The sequence below is a fragment of the Rosa rugosa genome, chromosome 4 (genome assembly GCF_958449725.1).
Source record: "Rosa rugosa chromosome 4, drRosRugo1.1, whole genome shotgun sequence".
Taxonomy (NCBI): Eukaryota; Viridiplantae; Streptophyta; class Magnoliopsida; order Rosales; family Rosaceae; genus Rosa; species Rosa rugosa.
In genome coordinates this window covers 37,820,996-37,840,670 of record NC_084823.1, presented here as the reverse complement: position 1 = coordinate 37,840,670, position 19,675 = coordinate 37,820,996, and the positions used below count along the sequence as shown (strand labels likewise).

The 19,675-nt window shown below is 36.8% G+C and overlaps 2 protein-coding genes, 1 non-coding gene and 1 pseudogene across 3 annotated transcripts; 3 read left to right on the top strand and 1 right to left on the bottom strand.

The window, feature by feature from the left end:
• Nucleotides 1–924: 924 nt before the first annotated feature.
• On the top strand, nt 925–6,308 carry LOC133707307 (ras-related protein RABH1b-like). Its single transcript, XM_062132866.1, has 6 exons — nt 925–1,144; nt 1,979–2,049; nt 2,868–2,956; nt 3,639–3,750; nt 5,448–5,538; nt 5,911–6,308. Exons 1-6 carry the CDS (start codon nt 1,028–1,030, stop codon nt 6,052–6,054), a joined length of 624 nt encoding a protein of 207 aa, XP_061988850.1. The 5' UTR covers nt 925–1,027; the 3' UTR covers nt 6,055–6,308.
• A 677-nt stretch (nt 6,309–6,985) lies between these two features.
• Nucleotides 6,986–7,057, top strand: TRNAE-UUC (transfer RNA glutamic acid (anticodon UUC)). The gene has a single exon. It is a non-coding gene; the product is annotated as a tRNA-Glu (tRNA).
• Nucleotides 7,058–9,073: 2,016 nt separating this feature from the next.
• LOC133744769 (protein GLUTAMINE DUMPER 5-like) lies at nt 9,074–9,633 on the bottom strand. Its single transcript, XM_062172816.1, has 3 exons — nt 9,340–9,633; nt 9,172–9,225; nt 9,074–9,079 (listed from the first exon to the last, which is right to left on the bottom strand). Exons 1-3 carry the CDS (start codon nt 9,631–9,633, stop codon nt 9,074–9,076), a joined length of 354 nt encoding a protein of 117 aa, XP_062028800.1.
• A 2,869-nt stretch (nt 9,634–12,502) lies between these two features.
• Nucleotides 12,503–13,934, top strand: LOC133744768 (probable purine permease 11; annotated as a pseudogene).
• The last annotated feature ends 5,741 nt before the right edge of the window (nt 13,935–19,675 follow it).

Genomic DNA, 19,675 nt, shown 5'->3' with positions numbered 1-19,675 from the left:
AATAACGTGTTTAAGTAAAATAGATTCGAGAGAGAATTGTAGAGAGAATTGTGTGTCATATTATTGAGAATAGGAGCCCTATATATAGGGATTACAAAGTACTAGTTCTAATGATACAAGGAATACCAATCCGTGTAGGATTGGGAAATCTAGAACCTTCTCTCCTATTCCTATTCCTAGTTTGATAAGGCACACTAAACTTGATTTTCCTTCAACACATTTAAATTTTTAACTAAGTTAATTAGGGTTCTTTTTTTTTTTTTTTTTTTTTTTTTGAATAATGGAAATCCATTGATAATAATAACTCATGCCAAGAAGGCCATTACATACCCATCCGCTGACACATAACAATGGCCAGACAAGAATTCGTGGAGGAGCCACAGTGGTACATAGGATAGACCTACTATATTCGAACTTATCGCTCACTTATTTAAAGTGAGCCTATAACTATGAACAAATCTTGCATAATAATAGGCTAGTTAAAAAAAACAACACTAATTAAAGAATGGGTACAAAGACCCAATGCTCATGCCGGATCCAAGAGATCCTTGCCCAAAACTAGATTGCAGAACTAGCAGCCCAAGAAGCCCCAGGACCCACCAGCATGCTTCCCTCTTCACCAAAATCGCCAGGGTTCTTGAAGTGTAGCTTGTAGTATTTAATTTTTGGGAAGAACATGCGCGGGCCAAATGATGAGGCCTAAAGCATCATATCTAAAATCAATAAGCAATGATCGGAGAGACGCACATCCTTATAAACTCCATTACAATGTATCATTGTCGGACAACAGTTCACATTCTCACAAAATGTCGATACAGACACCACTGCATAAGGAAGTCTTAAAAGGTGGCCGGAAAATAAGAAGGGGCAAAAGAGAAAATTTGGCGGTACACAATTATAAGAAGGAGGTCCAAATAGTAAAATAAAATAAAACAAAAATAAAATTTCCTATTTGAACGTTGATTTTCGGGATTTCTCTTTCCTTCTTTCATTCTTTGTGTGATCGATCGATCGATCTGGGACAAAAATGGCGCCGGTGTCAGCTTTGGCCAAGTACAAGCTGGTCTTCCTGGGCGATCAGTCCGTCGGCAAAACCAGTATCATCACTCGCTTCATGTACGATAAATTCGACAACACCTATCAGGTACCCAATCCCAACTCATTCTCCTCCATTCTACTATTCGTATCTCAGATCATTTCTCTCAGTGATCATTGGTGATCTACTTTGGGTATTTCGTTTTCGGGTGTTGTTTTCGAAATCCTTAGCTTAGATTCAACTGGGCGGGCTTGAATTCTGAAGAAAAGGAAGAGATTTAGTGCATTTCGTTACGAAGATTTAGTTGATTGATTGGATGGTGGTAAAATGTGTGTCTACATTATCTGTTTTCGGATCAGACGAAAGCAATTGAAATGACTAAGGCAATGGCAATGGCAATGAAGTTAGTTGACATCTAGAATTGAGAGGAATTGTAGCCTAGCAATTCATGAACCCCTAATTTGTGGTGCCTAAATCTTCATCTACTTCACTAACAAAGCGATTATCGCGTTGGAAATTTGGAGGGTGTATGAAATAGTGCATATGTTTCAAAGATCGAAGAATTTGAAGGCCTTTTATTGCATTACATATGACAAGCCTTTTAAGAAATGCTCAAATGAAGTTTAATGTTCTCGAAAAATTACTTGCCTTTGTTTTGCAATTAAGGTTTGCCGTATTGATGATATTAGCCATGAATGGTAATGCTATTTGCCATGAATCATGATTTGGTAGTACTTTAGTGTGGCCCGTTCTTTCATTTCAGTTCTAAAGCTAGATCTGCGTAACGTGTTTTCTTTAAAAAACTTTTAATATATTATTTTCCTGTTGTAACCCCTCCCTGTTTTGTGTTTTGTCTCTTGAACTATAGCTATACCTTGCTGTGTTTATAGGTGCAAATTTGTGCTTTAGTAAAAAATAATTTGTTCTTTTTTCAATGAGCAGGCTACCATTGGTATTGATTTTCTGTCAAAAACTATGTATCTTGAAGATCGAACTGTTCGGCTGCAGTTATGGTAAGATTTGGCACGTTTAGTTCTATTGGACTGAACCTGGGTCACTGTTAAGCTTCATACTGGCTCTAGTTTTCTAATTATCTCTCTCTGTCTCACTCATGTACATAAAGTTGGCTACATGTTCACCCAAAGAGGTGGAATATGCTTGTAGATGTTACCAATGTAAATGTATGGGTGATTTCTGTCTAGTCTGTGCTAATATTAATGCCGTTTTATTCTTTGTTTGGAGACCTTTTCCAAATTACTTACATGTACATTTACATCCTTAATCTATGTGTTAATTGATGTAAACTTGTTCAGAAGCATTAATAACTGCAGGATGCATATGTACCAATGGATTACGCTAAATTGAAAACCTATAATACTGTGCAAACCTTCCATTGAGGTCTGAACTGTTAATTTTTAGTTTCCGTTGGGTCATGTGTGCACGTAAGTGCAGTTGAAGAATGGGATTCCCAGTTGATCTAATGGCAATCGCAATAAAGGGCTAAAGCATCTTTCATTGGAAGACACTACTTGATTATAAAAATTTCCTGAGAGTAGGTAGTTGATTGAACATTTAACTGGAGTAAAAGTACCCTTTGGTATCTATATGACATGGAATTTATAGTTGAGTTATCCGCCTAATGCTTCTTGCTAGGAATATACATTTAGCACTGTTTAAATAGGACTTATTTTGTACATCTTTGTCATAGGACATTGATGACCAAGATCCTATTATCGAAGAAGAATTGGTTTCATATAAATAACTTCTAGCGCTATACAAAAAATGAGTTCTCTTTGGAAGGTTCACCCTTTCTTCTTTTATATGGTGGCAGGGATACAGCTGGACAGGAAAGATTCAGAAGTCTCATTCCAAGCTACATCAGGGATTCTTCTGTTGCAGTAATTGTTTATGATGTTGCAAGTATGCAATTTTCTTATTCACCTACACATTCACACATTTTTTTTTCTCTGTTTGTCTTCTTTTTTTTTTTACTTTTTTTTTTGTTACTTATTTTTATCTGAACCTACAGTTACATGTATACAATGCAGCATGAACTGTTCTTGTCCTATGTAGTCCTTATTATCCATTATGATGTTGCAAATATGCAATTTTCTTATTCATACTCCAGTTGATTAGTCACCTACACATTCACATATTTCTTTTCTCTGTTTTTTTTTTAATTTTTTTAATTTTTTTTATACTTATTTTTATCTGAACCTACAGTTTACGTATACAATCCAGCATGAATTGTTCTTGTCCTATGTAGTCCTTATCATCCATTCATGCTCTTCCATTGAAGTTTTTTAAACTCCATTATTATTATTAATTTAATAGAAACTTGAAATTCTACTGAAGACCACAATATACTGCAATCAATTGGACAAGATGTTCACCTCAGTGCAACAAATATTTACTCCGACAGTCCAAATTTTCCAAACAAATTATGTGTTTTCTATGTGATCTATTCATTGCAATCTGAGCTTTTTTCTTGTTCGCTTTTTTGCCGATTTATTGAATTAATCTTGTTTTGGCTCCATCCATCTAGTATCATGCTACAAACCTGGTGTATGTCTTTTGACCATTCTGGTAATATATCGTGTAGGCAGACAATCTTTCCTAAACACTTCAAAGTGGATTGATGAGGTTCGCACTGAGAGGGGAAGTGATGTCATTGTTGTCCTTGTCGGAAACAAAACTGATCTCGCAGACAAGAGGTAAGATTTGATATGAAATATATGGTTATGTGGGATGGTTCACCGTTTATTTTTTTAGTTTATTCTCTTCAAGGGCGTTTTTTTTGGTGTGTGTATTGGCTAATACTAAAAGTTAAATCCAAAGCCTGAAATTCCAGCATTGAGATTTCAACAATTTTGAATGCATAAGGCATTCAAATTTCGACATTTTCCTCTGATGCGTTTGGTGAAGCAAGTTGGATTGGAAATCCTGATTTCCAAATTCCCAGAAAAAATCCTATCTGAATTGAAATAATCTGGGAATTTTCAAAATTTTCAAACTTCTGGTTCGAAATATTCTAGACACCTAGTAATTGGTGTTGTGCTGCTTGCCAACTTATGATTTATCTTTCTTAAACATGCTGGTTGTGTGGCAAGATAATTTGAAAATTTGGCGAGATACTTTTTGTGGAGTAGCGGAGGGGCAGAAAAGAGCACTTATAATAATTGGTGGGTCAAAGTAAGGAAAGTGGGGAGGGTACATGTTGGTAATTTGGTGGTAAAGAATAAGGCTATCTTGGAGAAATAATTATGGAGGGTTCCTTTAGAAGGGGATTTAGAAATAGCAGTGGGATTTATTTAGCAAGTTTGGATGAGCTGGATGAACCTAAGTGATGCTATTTTGAAAGGATTGCAGTGTTTGAAGGAAGAAAGAAAGTGAAGTGTTGCAGGGTGTTTCTAGGAATTATGGTTATTTTGCATGGAAATTGAATAGGGGTGCTGTTGAGCTATGCAAATAGGTCAGGTTTTCATCTTCATTATGGGCATCAATGGCTGCGGAATTCAAGGATTCTGTTTCTCTCTGATAATTTATATGGGTATTAAAATATTACTACTTGTGCATCCATAAATAATTAATGGCAGCATTCTAACACACTACATAGGCCCTTGTTCTTCCCCAACTTTCTCATCTTCCAGAACCCAAAAGGCATCAACTCTTTGTCCAACTCCTTCCTCTTAGTTTTTCTTTTTCTCACCACAAACGCCTTCTCCCAAATCTTATCCCTTGATCTACTCATTTTCTTCCCCAATTGATCAAGCAATTGAGACACTCAAAGAATCCATTGATATTCCATTCGATGACAGAGGTTCATTATGATGCCCAACCTCAGTTTAACAAGAAGTTTTAGGGCGACAGTGTGATATTATCAAAATTAAGGAGGATTGGAGGCTTGGAGCTAACATGTGTTCAGTGTACTGCATATACTGCAAAATGTATATGCACTATAGTTCAGATTTCAGAATTTAAAATACCTTAAAAGGCTAGGTTATAAAGGACTTTAGTTGGCAAATACCACAGTGCTTGCATTCATGTTTAGGTATATTATGTACAACTCGGACTATTATATATCATTTAATACCCCTTAGTGTTCACAACTCAGGAATAATTATGTATAACTCGGATATGAAGTACCAGGCAAGATAAGTGCTTAAAGACCTATAGGGTTTAGTAGGGCCCTAAAGTGTATCAATTGTTTTTAATTCTAGCATCTCAAATAGAAAATAGAATTGAATAAAGTTGAAGTCGCTTTCAACAAATCTAAGTATCTGATCATAGAAACGCCAGGGTCTTAATAATTTGGATGTTTTTTTTTTTCTTTGGTCTAGGTTGGTGTTCATTTCGAATTGCTTTTTCATTTCCTTTTCTTACACTTATATTTTCATGTCTGGTTCAACAGGCAAGTTTCTGTAGAGGAAGCAGAAGCCAAGGCTCGCGACCTTAGTGTCATGTTCATCGAAACCAGTGCAAAAGCTGGTTTTAATATCAAGGTATACTTGCATTTTAGTGTTCAATATCTATATCAATCCATCTAAAAAACCTAAAATTGAACAAGAAAAGAAAGTGAACAAAACAATGGTAGAATGCGAATGATGGGGATTCTTGGATGAACCCTTTTCCTTGTATTGGATGAGATTTGGCAATTAGTCCATAAGCAGGATAAAGATCAGATGCTAAGTGTTGATCATTTGGTTGGGGGTCTTCACCTAGTATGTTTAAACTTTGTCCTTAGTCGGAGTTTGTTAACTGATTGTTGTTAGTCAGCAAGTAGCACATCAATTGCCACGGTGCTTTCAATCTGTTTGTGTTTTGTTTAATTTCAGTATTTTTAATGCTTAGTTTCTTCTTGAATCTTTGTTCAGGCACTGTTTAGGAAAATTGCTGCAGCTTTGCCAGGAATGGAAACACTCTCATCAACAAAGCAAGAAGACATGGTTGATGTGAACCTGAGGTCTACTGGTGGCGGTGCATCTCAGTCGCAGGCTGAGTCTGGATGCGCTTGTTGATATAGCTTTTTGTCATTATCATTTTACATGCCCGTTGCTCTTTGGTTTTGCAGCCTAATCTGTAAAGGTTTTCACTTCGAATTTTGTTGTTTTGAAAGTTTTTGTCATAGATATAATTCAGTGTTTCTCTCGATAAAACTCTAATAGGTTCACAAATAGCTGAAAGAGCTAGGGCTGTAGGAAAACTAAGATTGGTGATTTTGATGTTTTAGTTAGATAATAAAATGCGACGTGTGTAGATTCGGTTTAATGAATTTCTTTGGGCAATTATGAGCTCTTATGTTTACAAACCTTTTGATGAGTTATCAATGTGAAATAAAGAACCATACAGAACAACTTTTAGTTTGAATCTCTGGACTACACTTTATTAAATGGCAACTAGGCAGGTAGGTATTCTATGTGATAAAAATCAACCGTCTAATTTCAGTACTTCGGGTTTGTTCTGTGCTTGTGCTCTGTTGTCATCTGTTTTGATTGTACCGTGAAACAAAAGTGAGGCCTCAGGACTGTTGAAATCTGAACCTTATTTACCAAGTGATCTATGCAAGTGTTTATAAAGAAAGCTCCTAGTCATTATTGTTCGAGGATATGAAACTATAGGTCTATTCACCACGTGAAGCTTTGCAACTGTCAAAAGACCCCACTTCTCAAATTTTGCAGGGAAGAGACTACATTCCGAAAGCAAAGTTTGCTTCCCTTCTCCTGGGGTGTAGGAAAGAAAAATGCAAGAGAACATTCATGAAGTAGAGGTTGCTTAGTGACTAGAGTCCTATAGAGAAGGGTGAGAGAGAGATATATATTTCTCAAACCTCCAATGAAAAAATTTGAGCAGCGCTTGGTTCTAAAGTTAATAAATGATGTTAATGGATGCTATCCATCCATGCGCTTGGATCTCTTTGTATATAAACTTTGAAGGAACAGTCATAAAAAATCCATTGTCGTCCAGCGGTTAGGATATCTGGCTTTCACCCAGGAGACCCGGGTTCGATTCCCGGCAATGGAATTTTTTGGTAATCGTATTTTTGACTGCATATATGGTCTTTTCTTACTGTGCACATTGGTGCACTGAATATTCTCTCAAAATAAAAAAAAAATCTAATAGTTATAGTAACTACTTAATTACTCCTCCAAATAAGCCTTAATAATGAAATATTCAAATATTCATGCACTTTTTTTTCCCGGGCCACGAAATCAAAAGGTTCATTGCACCGATATGTAGGTAAATCTGCCATTTATTATGGTTTTTGTGTGGAAATTATTGGCAGGTAAATCTTACTGGCAAGTGCATGAACATGGACAGTGGAACACAACATAAATAGGCACCTATGGTTATAGTTCTTATCATCCTTCTGAAAACTCAAGATTTCTCTTCTTATTGTCATCATCCTTCACATTATATCCTCGCGCTCTCTCCTTATCTCTTATCATCAAATACGAGGGGCACAAGGAAATAATGGGGCAAAAGAGAGAAAATCAAAGGCACAATTTGGAGACCAAAAGCTTTTACTATCTCTTATCAGATCAACGATTTACCAGAAAATCTCATGGTCGTCATTTCCTTCCTCACGTAAGTATTGTTCTCTCTTTGCATTTTACAAAATAATGCATGTATGCTTGTAAGTATATACTAATGTACTATCCCCATTTTGTTTGTGTTTATGTTTGTATGATTTTACTTTAGGTATTTGGTCTGATTTTGTGAATTTTTCATGTATGTCATGCTATTGTAGAAGTCAAATGGTCGGAACACCATGTGGGAGATGAGTGGTCCTTTTGGGTGTATCAATGGACGAGAAAATTCTTTTGACTCCATTTATGCTCCTTGTGGTTCCCCAACAGAAAAATGTCAGGGACTTCATGCTACATCAACAACAGGATCAACTAATCAGCGATTCTAAGGAAATTCGGGATTTTTACCACTGAAGTAACACTTCACACCCAAATCAAGAGATTGAATTTCTACCATCTGTAATAACTTTGATAAAATGATCAAATTTTTGAAAACTTTGGTCGGTGAATCAGATATTGCAATATATGGCAACTGATTAACTTCTAATCCAAATTGAGGTCCTCCTAATTTGTTGTTACATGTTGATCTTAAATATAATTTTGATGTAAAGTTGATGCATTAGCAATGTGGAAATTTTAAATATACACCCCTAACTACTTAATACACACTCCTTGTTTAATACATGCACCATCCATTTAATTTCTCATTCTAATGTTTTACTAAATACACAACCCAAAGTATCTAAAATATTCTTAATCTCAAAAATCATAAAATATCCTATTATTTATTGACTATATTTAAGCTACTATTTAATATGATTAGTATATATTAGTATATATATTGACGTTTTGAAAATGACCATATTGATTACTTGGGTTACTTATTGGGAAATCCATATAGATTTGTTATAGTTTCCTTCAAATAGATGCCTAGAAATAGGTTTTGTATTTGAGTTCTCATCCAATAAACACCCTATTGATCAAGTATAAAATTTTGAGTTGAACATTCAACAAAATTTTGAGTTGAACATTCAACAAAATTTTGAGTTGAACATTCAACAAAAACTATTTAAATATCTCCACAGTGGCCGAACTACGAAGTTGTCATTGGAGGGGCCAAACAAATATATAGTTACAAAATTTTCTACATGTGATGTTTTGTATTAGATAATAAATTGACTAATCGATCATAACTTTTAGAGCGCAAAAAGGAAATTAACTAAAAAATAGGAGTAAAGCGATTTGTTTAAAAACACTTAATGCCCTTGATTCCGATATTCTAAATTATGTTTCTCACCCTATTTAATTTCAATTTATTTAAGAAAAATTTAAATCAGATGGTTTCTAACTTTATTCTTATATTAAATGGGGGGGGGGGGGGGGGGCAAGTATAGAAATTATTTATTATGCTTATTTAACTAATTATACATAATTGTAGAATAATACAAGGAAAATATGACTATTTATTTTTTAATACATAGATGTCTGTTTTGGTCATTTAACCTACCTATCAAATCTGATTTTAAATATAAGATAATAGAGATGTGTATTGAGCAATTAGGGATATGTATTTAAAATTTCTCGTTGGAAATTGGTAAAAAAAGTTACAACTAGAAAGCAAGAAACATCTCTCATCAAGTTATTCACATTTCCCGAATTAGACTACAGAAAACAAAGAATTAGAAAAACAAGGACAAAAGAATTGAAAGAATTGAAAGGACAAAATTTTTTGAAGGCCAACAATAAGCCAAATCTGAAACAGAGCAACTAGCTCACTGGTGTTGATGATGCTGCCTCTTTTGATTTCTCACAGTTCTCTTCCTTATCATCTCCTTCTATCTTCTCTGATTCCTCTTCAAAACTAGTACTTTTAGTATGGCAAACCGGAATCGGGGTGGCCAAGTAAGTAGGGTTCTCATTTCCGGCCATTATAACCAAAACCTTGTCTTTAAACACCTTCACAGAATCCCCACCTGGCTCCAAATCTCTGTTGGCACTGCTGCCTCCTCCGTGTCGCTTCCAAAACGAGCAAGCCAAGATCAAGAGAGCACAAACAACAAGAATAGCCATCGTCACTAGACCACCTAAGAGGTATGGGATCGGAGAGTGCCAAGGTGAAACCAGCGGAGCCATGTTCGGTGGTGTTTCCGTCGAAGGTAGTTTTGTTGGTGAAATAGTAGCTGTTACGGTGGTTCTCATTTTTTGAAGATAGTGGGGATCTAGGTTTTGTTTAGGGGGGAAGCAGGTGAGGAATGTGAGCTTGGGGGAAAAGACAACCATGGTATTTATACCAGGAAAAAAAAAAAAACGTGTATGAGAAACTGAAAAAAAATGTATGATCAAGGTATTTAAGCCTAACGTCACCAAGGCGATGAGCAATAATTCTATACAAATTGGCGAATATCTCCTTTGCCTTGTGAAGGTGGGAGATGGCAAAAGCTTAATCTAGAATCTGGTCTCATTAATGGTGGTATAATGCCAACTGACCCTGACTATGAGTTGGACCCGAGCTGTGCCAACAAACGAACCAAGATTTGAAAATGGGCTGGGTTGGAGTTACCATATGGTGTGGGTTGAACTGACCTTCTGGACTTACCCGATTTGTCACAATTAATCTTGTTCATTGTTATTATTTTTATTGTGTAAATGCAAGAATAAAGAGAAATTTTAAATACACACCCCTAACTACTTAATACACACTCCTTACTCAATACACCATCCATTTAATTTTTCATTCTAATGTTTTACTAGGTACACAACCCAAAGTACCTAAAATATTCTTAATCTCAAAAATCATGAAATATCCTATTATTTGACTATATTAAGACTACTATTTAATATGATTAGTATATATTAGTATATATATTGACGTTTTGTAAATGACCATATTGATTACTTGGTTTAGTTATTGGGAAATCCATAAAAGTTTGTTATCGTTTCCTTCAAATAGATGCCTAGAAATAGGTTTTGTATTATTTGAGTTCTCATCCAACAAACACCCTATTGATCAAGTATAAAATTTTGAGTTGAACATTCAACAAAAACTATTTAAATATCAGTAGTTTCTCCAAAGTGGCCGAACTACGAAGTTGTCATTGGAGATTTGGAGGGGCCAAACAAATATACAATTACAAAATTTTCTACATGTGATGTTTTGTATTAGTTAATAAATTGACTAATCGATCATAACTTTTAGAGCGCAAAAAGGAAATTAACTAAAAAATGGGAGTAAAGCTATTTGTTTAAAAACATTTAATGCCCTTGATTCCGATATTCTAAATTATGTTTCTCACCCTATTTAATTGTAATTTATTTAAGAAAAATTTAAATCAGATGGTTTCTAACTTTATTCTTATATTAAATGGGGGGGGGGGAGGGGGCAAGTATAGAAATTATTTATTGCGCTTATTTAACTAATTATACATAAATATAGAATAATATAAGGAAAATATGACTATTTATTTCTTAATACATAGAGGCATCTAACCTAAATCAGCTCAATGGTTTTGATCACTGCCATGACTTCAGTAACAATGGAGATAAGAATATCCAAATTAATTAGAGAAAAATGCTCCAATCACATGACCATGAAAATCTCGAAATACTCCACATAACCCATTTGACCAAAGGTATTTCTCCAAGCACCATCCATATAAATTTTAGCCAATACCATTAGAGCAATTCCACTCGTTGGGTCACAAAGTCACTTAAAGTGACCTGCAAACTGACCCGGTGACCCAGGTCAGTTTGGAAACTGTACCTGTGACTCAGATGGTGGAAATAAACACTAAAAAAATAGTGAATAGTAACTTACCCGGTGCCCCAATTGGTGAACAAGGAAACTAATTAACTTTAACACTATATGAGGTACGTCTAAGCAGACAATTAAGGGATCCGAAGCCACTTTAAAGTGCAACACTCTTGGACGTTGTTACGCATGGTACCTGAAGCAAGCATGCTAGAAGGAATAATCTGCCCGCTAACCAATTGAAAAGCACTGGCCAAATAAACACAAGCACCATCATATTTTCCTTTCTTCCTAAACCTCCAGAGACACCAAAGCACCCCAATAAAAGCAATACACCAAAGCTAATGCAATTATGCACTACGGAGTAGTACGGCCAACTGATAAACCATGATGCAGCCTATCCAAAAAATAACCATGAAACCCACCTAGCCTAAATCAAACATCCATGCAATCAGCTGCCAAAGTGACTCCGGAAAGAGATAATTAATGTGATCAAGTGATTCACCATGAGCAAAGCATAGAAAACACCTTATGCCAATTCATATAGTATACATTACAAAGATTTTTTTGCACATACGGGTAAATTTTTTGGTAAATATCTGTGTTTTAATAATATTCGGAGATGGAAGATTCAAACTTGAGACTTGTGTGAAAAGATGAATGTGTACAACTGATCGAGCCGGCGGTGCAACACCAACAAATTCCAATGTACGATCAAGACCAATCAATTAGTGGTCTTTATCTGGTTGTACGTCTTTATCCTGAACACATAGCTTTTCATTGCACACTGCATAAAACTTTATTCACATTATGTGCAAGAACTTCGTCCACATCAATGGAAGAAGAAGAAGTAACTTACACGGGTCTCGCACCAGTTGGACTTGACGTCTACAATATGAATCCCTTTAAGACGTGGCTAGCCAATTTAGACTATATCAGACTAAGGATAACATGATGACCAGAAAAACACTAATATATGAATGCGTTAGACTTCGTGTGTTGACAGCAGAATTTAGTAATATTGACTAATTAAAGTGCATTGTGTCGTGCTTCATAGGGTGGTGTAATGCGCGCTTATTTCATGATCCTCCTGCTATTAAATGTTTCATGCAAATGTTCATGATCAGAAAAGACCGTATGCATCTTCAATACTAATTCAGCTTTCATTGTTTATCACTCCCTTCAAGGAAGATGAATAGCCAAGAGGTTGAACTACAACCCAGAGGTTAGTCCCTTTGTATCAATAGCATGCATCATGTCGAGCCTGGCTTATTGAGTACCAAGTAAATAATCAAGGAAAATGCTCGGTTCACTAATTTTTTTTTGGCAATCGCTCGGTTCACGCATTAATTTGTTTACTGAATAATATGTCATAACACCAAACACAAATTTGGTGGGTAAAATTTGGAGAATCCAATAAAATTATTTGAAAATAGTTTCTGAACATTAACTTTTATGTACATGTGTGCCGGTACCGGCCAGTTGGAGACTGGAGACCAGATTCACCAACAAACACCGGCCTAAACTCTTCTGGTAACCGATTGGAATCAACTAATTACAAGTGGTGGCTTCTTGTGACCATCTATATATATACCGTCTTTCTTCTCTCCGGCCAATCTACAGCGACACTCTTGGGAAGATTGTATTATGATAAAGGTGGCAATAGCAAATGGATGGCAACTTTTGTTCAGTCCGTCGGCTTCCCAGTTCTTCTTCCTCTCCTCTGTTTCTTTTCATCAACAACCACATTGACTACAAACTCTGTTGGTAGTACTACTTCATCATATGCTTCCAAACTACCAAAACTCATAACAATGGTATTCCTCTACGTTGCCCTTGGCTTGCTTTTGACGGCAGACAACATGATGTACTCTTACGGGCTTCTCTTTCTTCCCATCTCTACTTACTCTTTACTATGTGCTACCCAATTCGCCTTCAATGCGTTGTTCTCTTTCTTTCTGAACTCTCAAAAATTTACTCCTTTTATACTCAACTCTCTTGTCCTTGTCACTATGTCTGCCTCCGTTCTCGCCATCAATTCTGACTCCGAAAACACTACCAATCACATCTCTAAAGGTAAGTATGTGATCGGTTTCTTGTGTACCTTCGGCGCCTCCACGACTTACTCATTGTACCTTTCCCTTGTGCAACTTTCATTCCAGCTGAAGGTGATAAAAGGAGAGACATTTTCTACTGTCTTGGATATGCAAATAATGCAATTATACCCATCGTTTGTTGCGACATGTGGTTGTATGGTAGGGCTTTTTGCAAGTGGGGAATGGAAAGGTTTGGAAAGTGAGATGAAGGAATACAAAGAAGGAAGAGTCTTTTATATAATAACCCTGCTCTGGACTGCTGTGTCATGGCAAATTTGTTAAGTGGGTTTGTAAGGGGTTGATTTTTGAAGTGTCTTCTCTCTTCTCCAATGTCATCAGTACCTTGGGTTTGCCACTAGTTCCCATTCTTGCTGTTATCACTTTCCATGATAAAAATGGATGCAATGAAGGTGACAGCAATGCTTTTGGTGATTTGGGGCTTTCTTTCCTACATATATCAACATTACCTAGATGACTTAAAATCCAAGGAAAATAGAAATGGCAATCAAATTTCTAGGATTGCCTGAGAGAATTCAGAAATTAATTTCCAAGATGATATTTGAAATTAACTTATAGCATACTAAGTTGTTTTATGGCTTTAAGGACTAGTGGGTTCTGGTTCGACGAAGAGATACATTTTATACTTGTTCGGTCACTGATTTCGTCTTGGCTAGCGAACAGAGGGCCACTACTCATCCTTTTGGTCTGCATCGAACGAGGTGGGTGCCGGTGCCGGTGGTTGACGACGGCGGGTGTCCAGGCCGGTCTGGCAGGGGTCGTGGTCAGAGGGTGGGTGCTGGGTCTCAGTGTTGGGCCTCCGCTTGCTTTGTTTTGGGCCCATCTGTTTAGTTTTAGTTTTAGTTTTTTTTTTTTTAACTCTAGCATAGGTTAACTCTTTCATCATTTCCCTAATACCCAATTAAGTATTTTTTTTATTCTTTTTTATTTATTTTTGGGACATTTTTGCCCTCTCCTTCTTTGTTACTTAGAGAGAGAAGTCATCGGAGACCTTGCCGGACTCCGGTGACCAGTGGCCGGCCGCGGACTCCGGTGATCGGACTCCGGCGACCGGAATCCGGAGACCGGTCACCGGAATCCCGAATCCGGCTACCGGATTCCAGCTTCTGATTTTATTGCCCCCTAAGAATACCCTGTAATCATATTATTGCCCCCCAATAATCATATTATTGCCCCCAATACTCATATTATTGCCCCGCAATAGACATGTATAACTACTCAATAAAACTTTTTTTTTCATTCTTCTTTCTTCTTTCCTTATAAGCCTTTTGCCAAATTTACCAAAAAAAAAAAAAACAGAACGACGCCGTCCAACAGAGTGACTTCGTCCGAGCCCTGCCAGCCAAGCCCAGACCCGAACTTGGAGCGTGGAGCTTCGGAGCTTCCCGGACCTCTGACGAACAAAACCGGCGAAGCCCAAACCCGAACTTGGAGCGTGGAGCTTCGGAGCTTCCCGGACCTCTGACAAACAAAACTGGCGTCGCCTCTGTCCAGATCGGCTCCGATGAAATGCCCTGTGCGTATACTAACCTCCGCAGTTCTACGTCTTCTGCACTGCGATCTAAAACCGAACGCAATAGTCGCAGATCCGAACGCAGTAGTTGCAGTAGTCACCTCGATCTTGGAGATGCAAGACTCGTTGGGGGTCTTGGAGGCCACCAGAAATGGAGGAATTGTAGAGAGAGGTTGGGCAATTTAGGGTTTGTAGTTTGGGATATGAGTACGAAGCAGTGAGAGAGAGAGAGAGAGAGAGTATGAGGGCAATATTGTAAAACACTGTTAGATTGGGTAAATGGGGTTAAAAAACTCTTAGTGGAGTAAGTGGGCAATTTTTAGGCTAAAATTGGGTAAGTGGTCACGGCCCCTATTGGTTAAGTGCTATGGCTTTTAGAAAGCCCACCCAAGTTGGAATCCAATTGTTGTTGTATTTTCATACCTTTTTTTTTCTTTTACTTCATCTTGTCTTTTAAATCCATAGTGGGATTTAAGTTGGACTTTGGGCCTTCTTTGTGTGGCTTTGGATTTGTTTGGTCTTTACTCTTTAGATTTGTATTTGTATTTGTATTTTATCTTTGGGCTTGCATTCTAATACAAAAAGAATGTTAGGTCATTTTTTTTTTTTAGTGAGTAAGTTGCAAAGATACATGGATTTTGTTTTACATTTTGTTTTCATTCGAAGTTCTTAGTTTTCTTTATTTTGGATGTAATCCTAAAAAGTGAGTGTGCTAGATGTGTGTTCTTGTAATATACTCTATATAATAACTTGTTAGGAAATTCGGGTCACCATCCGAATTCCCTAGCCCAAGACCGAAACCGAATCAAGACAGTAATCACAAACTATGCAAGCAAACAAAAGATTGTTGACGAGGTTCAGTCAAACAGTTGACCTACGTCCCCGGGTGATGATGATGGTGGATCCACTAAACGAGAAGATTACAAACTTTTGAAGAACGTTTTGGTTCTTCCACTCAAATAACCTCTCTCCTCACAACCTAAATTCTCAATAGAGAATTCCCAAATACACCAGATCTCTCAAAGCTTGCAACTCTCTAAAATCTCTCAAATTATCAGAACACTCAATTGATCCACACACGGATCTCTCTAAACGATGTCTCAATGGCACCCTCCAGAATGAGTCTCTTTCAACCCACAATATCAGAATCTCCAAACCCTCACATTTTCTCTAAATGGTGTCTTCCAATCTCCGAAAGCACACGCCAAACCAATAACCCTGAATGACTATTTATAGGCTCACGATTAGTCCGACTCCCAATAGGATCTTCAATCCTAAACCTTTACTTCTAAGGAAAAACTCCATAAATCCTAGATACACTAGAATTGCTTACCCAAAGCCTTCAGAAGTAAAGAATCCAAAACAGACAAGGAATTAGATATTGAGCCGCAATCCTAACATAACTCTTTCTAAGGACACTTATGAGTGAGTCATTATTGTACTACTTTCACTATAATAAGATTTTCAACCTCTTTCAATTACACTTATTCGGCTCTTCAGGGCTTAGAGTTGTACCAAAAAAAAATATTTTGGCCTTCGCCTAAAAAAAACCCAAATATGTAGCCCTACCCATGTTCGGATCCTGGATCCGCCCCTAGGTATAACTCTACCCTAAACGACGGTGGGCTACTTTATGGTTATGTGATTAAATCCATTGCAAAATCTGCACCCACAGAAAAGAGAAGAGATGATGAACTTGATGGCAGATCGCCTATGCCAGGAGCTGGAAGGAGCGACAGCTAGGGTTAGGGTTCCACATGATGAAAAAGCGCGCATATATAGAGTTTTAGCAAGGTTTAGTTTCACTCTAGGGTTTAGGATTTTAGATATTTAAGGTCTTGTTTGTTTAGCCAATGAAGTGTTGGCAGCTAGATAAAGGACAAAAATCGTGCTTATCGAATATTGTTGATAATTGTTACCATGAAATCTTATAATTATTTTATTGGATATCATGAATGATTGTTACCGGATTGCATTCAAATATATCATACATGATTGGTGATAATATCTCAAAAAATCAGATAATAATTAATTTCATGATTTGATCCACTTTTGAGAAATGAGAATCAAGATCATTATAATTAGGATTTTTATTATAGGTGGGATCTGAACTTTTTTGGACCGAACAGAATGGTACAAAATATGTACCTGAACTTTATCTGATATAGACAAACACATTTCCTTCCTTTCTATCTTACTGTCCCTCCAAACCCTTCCCCTCCCTTCCCCCAAACATTATTCATGTGAAACTTTCCATCAAATGTTACCTCCAATTATTGTCTCTCGATGAATAATAACAATATCCAACATTCCAACATCATGTTTTCTTAAATACTTTTTATTGTTCTTAAAAAATTAGCCCAGAATTGCTATTTATTTTTACAAAGTAAAATTAAGAAACCAAAAAGAAGTAATTATACAACAAAGTATTCTGGAAAAACGAAGCATAACGAGAAAAATTAATTGCAATTCTAATTTTAGTGGTCAATTTGAGTAAAATGTATGATTTGCCCCTGCACTTAATGGAGGAATAACGGAATATAGGCGGAAGCACCTTAGTGATATGGTTTTGGAAGTCCAGGTGCCTATTTGATCACTTTGAAAGTTCAGTTACCATTTTGTCCGGTCCGAAAAAGTTTAGACCCTACCTATAATAAAAACCCGTATAATTACTACTAGAATCTATTTACTTTCTCAATGGGGAGTTGGTTGACAGTCGTGCAAAAAAATTTCATTGCCTTCTATTGAATATCAAACTTGGGAACATGGGTGAGTGACGTACATGATTACAGGTTGAACCTCTTTGACTCATGACTCTCATCCCTAAGGAGTTACCTGTTACCGATATTAGACATGGGAGTTAACGTAGTGATCAGTCTCCATCCAGTGGAGTTGATAAGGGCTGTATTTCCTAATAAATATCGAAGTTATCTTCTTCACAAAACCAAATGAAATGAAATTAGAGTACGTGTGTTTGGTCACTTTGGTGAAGTGGTATGACAATGGCTTCCTGAAATCCATATCATAAATTGGCAATCCGCACATACTTGAAAAGCTAAATATCTTGACTCTTACCTTACTAGCAAGTTCACCCGTTGGGTCACCGGGTCAAATACTATTCACTATTTTTTTTTTATGTTTATTTCCACTTTTTGTGTCAGTTTAGTGACCTACAAACTAACCTGGGTCCCAGGTTAGTTTGTAGGTCACGAAACTGACCCAGGACTGACCCAGAAAGTGACCTAGGTCAGTTTGAAAACTGTGTCAGTGACCCAGAGGGTGGAAATAAACATAAAAAGTAATGAATAGTAACTGACCCAGTGACCCAACGAGTGAACTTGCTCAATTAGTTCACTTTCCTCTTTAAGAGATTCAGAAACAAATAAGAAAACATCTTCCCCTTTCAAGTTTCAACCTATTTGCCTTGTGATCGACTACAAAGGTCTCGGAACCCTTCCCTCATCTTGGCAACCATTTCATGTAATTCTATATCGGTTTTTTCAATCAACTCTTTGAATGCAAAAAAGAGATTCCCTATCGCATTGCCTGGTACCCAAGCCACCTTTATTTTGCGCAAGTCCACCACTTGTGACACTAGCGAAGACCTTGGCCTACTAGTGGCACTACTGAAGGGAAGATAATGTTGATCAAGTAAGTTGGGGTCAGGTTGGGAGAGAAAATCTATGAGTGAGCTGTGGGCATTCGATGGGAGAGGATCCTCTCCTAAGCAAAGTTTTCACCTGAGCTTCCTACCCTTTTAATCAAATGAAGACACGTGTTATTGTTTAATCCAATGGTCTACAATTACTCTGCCACTCCTACCACTCCTCACGTGTCCTTTTCCTCCGCAACTTTCTTTTCCTTCCCTTCCTCTCTCCTGTTCTTTGCTCTCACCACCATCTACACGGGTAAGGGATGCACTCCCTTGAATGGCACCCTCTTCCAATTCCTCTTCATTGAAAGCCATCAGCGATTGACCCAGACAAGCACTGAATCAATCCAAAATGCTGACCCCAAATTCGAGGGATGAAGAACAAGCCCAGAAAAACAGGATAAAATCAACCAAAAATAATCAAACAAATTGAAGGATCTTGAATCTTAGACTGAAAATCTTGAGACAAGCTATGGTACTTGTGGGTATCTCATACACTCATTTACAACTATTTGAACAAAAAATTACAATTATTTGAACCAAAATTACAACATTGAGAACAAAAGTTACCATATTCATTTACACTATTTACATATAGTTAAACAAAAATTACAACATTGAGAACAAAAGTTACCATATTCATTTACACTATTTACATATAGTTAAACAAAAATTACAACATTGACAATGAATTTGTTCAAAAACTTGTAACAATGTCGTAAGAGGTGTAATTACTATTATTAGAACTAAGATTACACAAAATAGGACTCAACATTACCACTCTGACAACAAATTTGTTGTCACTTTTGTAAATATGGGTATGAGATACCCACAAGTACACTAGAATTTCCCGAAAATCTTACCTGGTGAGAGAAGCTTCAAAGAAGATCTTCAAGCAAATAAAACTGGGTCAAAATCATCGCAGAGCAAGACACAACGACCATCACCAAATCCTGAGAAGAAAGCTCGATACCTACTCCAGTGAGTCCAGTCGTTAGGAATTGGCTGATGCATCTTCAGATTGAGATATATAAAATGTCTCTGTAGAGTAATCGCTAAAATTCTTTTTCCCAACGAACTCTTCG